This window comes from Rhipicephalus microplus, chromosome 6, assembly GCF_043290135.1.
Source record: "Rhipicephalus microplus isolate Deutch F79 chromosome 6, USDA_Rmic, whole genome shotgun sequence".
NCBI lineage: Eukaryota > Metazoa > Arthropoda > Arachnida > Ixodida > Ixodidae > Rhipicephalus > Rhipicephalus microplus.
In genome coordinates, this window is record NC_134705.1 from 81,076,423 (window position 1) to 81,082,422 (window position 6,000).

General features: G+C 45.8%; 1 protein-coding gene across 2 annotated transcripts in view; it reads left to right on the forward strand.

Annotated features, from left to right (window-relative positions):
- Positions 1 to 890, forward strand: part of LOC119167565 (putative 4-coumarate--CoA ligase 2) — a 119,893-nt gene extending 119,003 nt beyond the window's left edge. For both annotated transcript variants that reach the window (XM_037419070.2, XM_075866115.1), the window contains exon 10: positions 696 to 890. In XM_037419070.2, coding sequence (XP_037274967.2) covers positions 696 to 823 — 128 coding nt within the window. In that variant the 3' untranslated portion in view covers positions 824 to 890. The remainder of the gene's footprint in view (positions 1 to 695) is intronic.
- The last annotated feature ends 5,110 nt before the right edge of the window (positions 891 to 6,000 follow it).

Sequence of the window (6,000 nt, forward strand, 5' to 3'; positions counted from 1 at the left end):
TAAATAGACTAAAGATGTCATAATGATGACCATCAGGTCGGTTTCCAATATGTGAGGTAATTTGATTTTGGCGTTCGATGATATTCATCCATTCACTCCGAAATGGTGCCATTGCAAGCTTCCTCTTCATAATTGGATCTTGTATCTGCAATTTGTTTCGTACTTATTTTACGAAATTAGAGCTGCTAATGAGTTCTCTCACGTTACGTAGGAGCGATGTTGCATATTGTGCTTTCCTCATTTCATCCTGTCTCGAGAATGAAATGAAAGCAACGCATCGCGCTGCCTCGAGGATTGCTTTTATTAGGTTACAAGCAAGTTTAGAGATATTTAAAAGTGCCTTTTCAGCAACTGAACAAATAATTATGCAGAAATTTAGAGAGATGAAAGCTTTCACAAAAGTGTTTGGTAAACAAGCACTGAAATGAACGTGATGGGTTTATAGGAAGGAAGACAGTGAAAAAGCAGATAGCATAATTCGTAACTTCGCGTTTACCAACATAGTGTTCTCGGTATCTGTTACAAAAATTGTGACTGCCATGTCACTTCACGATTGTTTTGTGTGTTGCCTTTAACTGGTCTGCTTTGAGAAGAAAAGGAAAAAAAAACATTTCATGCCTTATTCGAAATATTTGCCCAGGTAAAACATGCGTGCAAGTTTTTCACCTGACAATACTTATTTGCATCATTTCTAGGCCAAACTGAAGAGTTCAAGCATCTCTACGGAGGCCTGTTCTTTGTCAACAGCTTGCCAAGAAACACAAGTGGTAAAGTCTTCAAGCGTCACCTAAAGCTTTTGTGTACCAAGTCGAAGGTATATTAGAAATGTAATTTGTATGAACGTCCAATCTTTCAGAAAAATAAAGCGATTTGATGCACATTGACCAAAATTGGAAAGCAAAATTTAGTTACTCTGAGTTTCATTCCACAAGTGACATTGTGATGCGAATGCGTGATACACTGCGAAAGTATGTCCGCAAGAAGAGAGATTGCAGTTTATTCGCTGTTCTGGGAATATGTGATACGCGAATTATCCTCGTGCTAGACACAAGGCGTGCGATTGTGTGCCTGACACCACGACTAAAGGAGAGAACAGTTGTTACTCAACTCTTTCGGCAGATCAAATCACACAAGAAAGAATGGTCTGTAAGGGGCCTAACTGAGCAATTAAAAGACGCACGTGAGGTATCCCGAATCCACCTGCGCAAACATTAAAAGCGCTTTTTCAGAAACGCTGACAGACCCGTCACAATAAGCGAAGTGAACTAGAGTGCTAATGCCAGCTCTGCTTGCACAAGAGCTCAGGCGGAGTGGGCAACACGCTTGAAGGAGGAAAAAAGCAACGTTAGTTGTCAATGGCTCATCAATGGACACCCCGCGCAGTCATGTTCTTTTGCTCTTGTTCGCTCTGTAGCCGATGCAGTCGCCAACGCTAATGCCCAAGTGAAGCGCTCTACAAATAGACATGCATTGTAACCGAATACCTACTACGATATTCTACCTGTTGTTTTCAAGTTGTTGAAAGGTCTCTTTCAAGGCATGATCTTCCCCAATAGTTTGTGCGACGCCTGCAGCAGTGCACACTCTACATGCCCCAATTATAAAACACCACAGCTCGGTGATTATCAGAGCGCTGAATGCACGTTATGCAGATCCATAACTGAAGCGCTTGTATCAGTGACAGACTTCTTTTTTTTCCTCAAAAAAATTGCTCAAATTTTTTCTTCAGTTTGCAAAATCTTTCTTAAATTTTTTTAAATTTTAACATCGCACATGGTTGATGTAAGTGCGTTTGCTTCCCTATGTGTAAGGTGCCTCAGGAAGCTTGGAGATGACGACGAAGAGAAGTTCCTTCAGCTGCGCTTGCGAGCCATGGGTGAAAGTAATTTTGGTGCAGTAAAAAGATTAGTCACTCAGTTACAATACGGGATTTCACAAGGCCTGCAGTATTTGGATGACGGCTAGTTGGGTATAAAAAGAGCCATATAATTCGAGCAGATAATCTTCTTTTTGTACGTTTAGGACGGGGTAACTTATACACGGATCGTGCATGCTACATTCACAACTGCACGTGTCAAGAAATTCGAATGAAAATAAGTGCTTGAATGCTAATAGTGTGCTTTGAACATATTATATTTGTTCTTTTGATGCAGCAGAAAACCAAATTCATCAAAATCATCCCCGCATATCAACTAAGTGAATGATGATTAGTCGGGCGAAGCGTCAATCTGTCCATCTACCCGCCCGTCTGTCCCTCTGTTCATCTGTCTGGCTCTCTGTCCACATGTCTGTCTGTCTGCCTGTCCGCGTGTCTGTCTGTCTACTAAGTGAGGCATACTACTGAGTGGTTACGTACCATGAAATATATACAAAGAATAAACAGGCCCAAAGTTTTAAGAGCTTCTTCCCTAAAGGTTTTGGACAAGATCAAAAACGCCGGTTTGAAGCAAATCCTATTAACGTGCAACAGTATTCCTGGACTTGGCCCCTACGTAAACGGGGCTTCCATGGCCAGCTATTAAGTCTGTACCTTCGAGACACAACTGGTTTTTAAAATCTCTAAGTAGAGCCTTGTCCTGAGACTAGAGACCAAAATTACGCTGTCAGAAGAAAGCTTCAGTCAGCGCATTCACACGGTGGAAAAGACAGACAAGACTAGTAAGAACCCTAAATACCAAGTGAGGGAAGATAAAAGACTGCAAGCATTACGCAGTATAGAGGGTCAGATCAACTAAAACAAAAGTAGCTGAGTATCAGCGCGCACAACTCAACTCAGTTCAAAATTTGGTAATGAAACTATAGTTTTATGCGGAATAAGGAGTAATTTTTCACATTTTTGCATGCATTCTGTATTTTGACCTAGGTGTTACAGGAACAGAAGAAAGAGAGACTAAATATGGCAAGGTGAGCGGCTACTTCACTCACGTGAGGGATGGCTAGTCAAGGAAAAGCTGTACTGACGAAAAAAAAAACACTCGACGCTCAACTACGCAGCATCCCGCATCGTATGGAGCACACTCTTGGAAACTGTGCCCGAAATAAAACTGCAGCAAACCTTCGTGGTTGTAGAAAAACTTAAAAGTCTGAAAAATTAACAAAGTGTTCAATCGTTATGCCACGTTCTCCAATGAGCGCTGCTAACAGGTGTCGGGGGGTGATTCCCGATGCCATCAAAGTGAAAAACCAGCACTTTCACCAATTTTGTAACGGGTGGACAAGAACAATAAAGAGGACAAGAAGGAAGACGAGGTTAAAGACTCGGGGAGTTTGACGCGATCTTGTCAGTCGTTGAGTAAATTCTGGGTGTCTGCCCCGGTAAACTTATTCTCACCATATCATCTTTGGTGGAAGGTGACGTGTACTGACTTTCCGCAAGATGAAGCTTCGTAGCGAGCGCCTAGTTGCCTCTTCCATGGTAATCGGACTGAACAATGCCGACCATTCCCTGACTACCGCGCCTTTTCTAACCACTACCATGAATTTTCCAGCTGGCCCGTCAACCCTTATCTTTCAGCCCACGAGAGATCCAGGTAACTTTTCTGGCACCGATGGCGTTGACATAGAAGCATGGCTGAAGTCAAACGAGCGAGTGGGGGTACGCATACGATGGGACCAAACGCTTCTGCTGGTCAACGTAATTTTCAATCTCAGAAACATCGCAAATGTTTCTAAATCCACGATCAAGAGTAAAGAAGCTGGTAATTATGCAAGCAAAAGCTTCGGGGCTACTCGGCAGGCTTTTAGGCAGGCCAAAGACGTTAACATTATATCGCTGTATTGCCATCTATGAAATGCAACAACCTTGTTAATTTCGTTTCACTGGAAACCCAACTCTCAACATCATGCTGTTCGTTGTTGAAACAAGAGGTTTTGCGATAATGTTCGTGGTATAATTCATTTGATTAGTACTAGCCGCGATAATTTTGAATTTCTCAAGGCGCAAGGGCGTGATTTTGGTAATGGTGACAAAAAGGGTTTTTGGCTCAATTGGTTGCCGTTCGGTATTAGTTTTTGTTAAGGGCACTAAAACGTGGACTTGGCCCCGAAACTCGTAACGGAAACTCTGACAATATTAGGTGCATAAAAAAAGGGGTATCTTGAAACATATTTGCCTCGCTTAGGAAAAATGAACTTCAAATTAACAGACAATATTTCCTGTGAATGTTACATATTGCCCCAAAGTCTTGCAATATTTTGCAGGAGCTGTGGTCATGTGGAAGCGGCCCCAAATATGGCAATCAGTAGGAAAAACGTGGTCGAAAATATCACTCACCCGCTATCTGAAAGGTTAGAGGAGCGTATCTTAGGTTGAGAATCCGATCTACCTCCCAGCCCCTCCGCGGTGGTCTAGTGGCTAAAGTACTCGGCTGCTGACCCGCAGGTCGCGGGTTCGATTCCCGGCTGTGGCGGCTGCATTTTCGATGGAGGCGGAAATGTTGTAGGCCCGTGTGCTCAGATTTGGGTGCATGTTAAAGAACCCCAGGTGGTCAAAATTTTCGGAGCCCTCCACTACGGCGTCTCTCATAATCAAATGGTGGTTTTGGGACGTTAAACCCCACAAATCAATCAAATCAATCAACCGATCTACCTCCCACCATGTAGTGACTATTGCTGGTTAGAGTGCAGCAAATTATAATACAGGACTGCACCGCCGGGCCCAAGTTGTAATGTAGCTGAGACTGGCAGCTTTTTCTTCATTCTCACAATTCGTGTTTGAACAAAACAAAATAGAGATAAAAAAACGCCCACGGCGAGGAATCGGTACAACCAATGCGGCGCTAAAAAACTCGGATGTAATGTAGAAGCCATGGTGGAACACGACGACACAAAAACTGGCGGCTGGTACTGGTGCGTTGGGCAACTGGTAACCACTAGGACTGTCAGTGACAGGCACACGATGAAAAGGCACCAGACAGAAATGAGTAGCCACCAGAAGTGGCCAGGTGACAAAGGGACGAGAACGGCACCCCTCACGGAAACACGGGATAACTAATGGCAACCACAACCAACATGGGTGGGGTACACGGCGCGTGACGCCCCCAATACATCTCTGACGCACAGTTTCTTCCTTGGCAGCAGGTATTGTCTGGAGCAATAGCCTTCAGCTAGTTTTGCCGGCTTAGGTAGGCAGCGACGGGCTCCTCATGCAGGCACAGGACGGGCGGCAGCATGTTGCGCTTGTAGCTGCAAACCTGTTCTTGCTGGTCAGGGTTAATGGACCCCCGTATGAAAGATTCGTTGAGGGGAAGCACGTCAAAGTGCATCCAGTGTTTGAAGCCCCAGTCTCATGTAGAATTTGGCAACCTGGGTCTGAACCTGCAACGGATGATGCCTGGTCAAAGAGCTGTTGCAAATGTAGAGGACAGGGCACCAGAGGCGTGGATGCAACGGGTCGTTCGTGGCAGTGCCGGGGCAGGCGTGGCGAGCAAACAGCGAAGTCGGCATGGCATCACGGGCGATGCATTGGTAGACGTGCTCTAGTGGGCACTCCGTGCTTGCGCTCCGCATGAGACCACAACGCGCACAGTCGCAGTGACACGGAAGAGTGGGCTTGCCAGCCGCCACAGAGGGGGAATGGGCAACTGAGTATGGTCGGCACCGGCAGGTATGAGGCCGCTGACCCGAGGACAGCGCCGGTGTGCTCAGGACGCCGCCGCCGACGACCACAATATCTCACTGGCTAGGTCAAAACGTCGCGTCGGTAGATACTTCTATAGTAGAACAACAGGGCGTAATCGTATAAGTGTAATCGTAGCGTCACCGCAGGTGAGACGAATGTCACCAGGATCTAGGGAGCAGGGGACGTTGTAGCGGAGGGACGCTTCTCGGGCGTCAATCCAAGGCGGACCGCAGCTGGTTGGCCAGGACCCTTCTTCAAGCGACCCCCCAGGGTAGGCCTCCAGCCAAGACAGGTGGTGGCGAGAGAGTATGCATTGTCCAAGGCTATCTCTCAGAAAACATGCCCCCTGACAAGACTGACACGTGGGGACGTGGACGTCT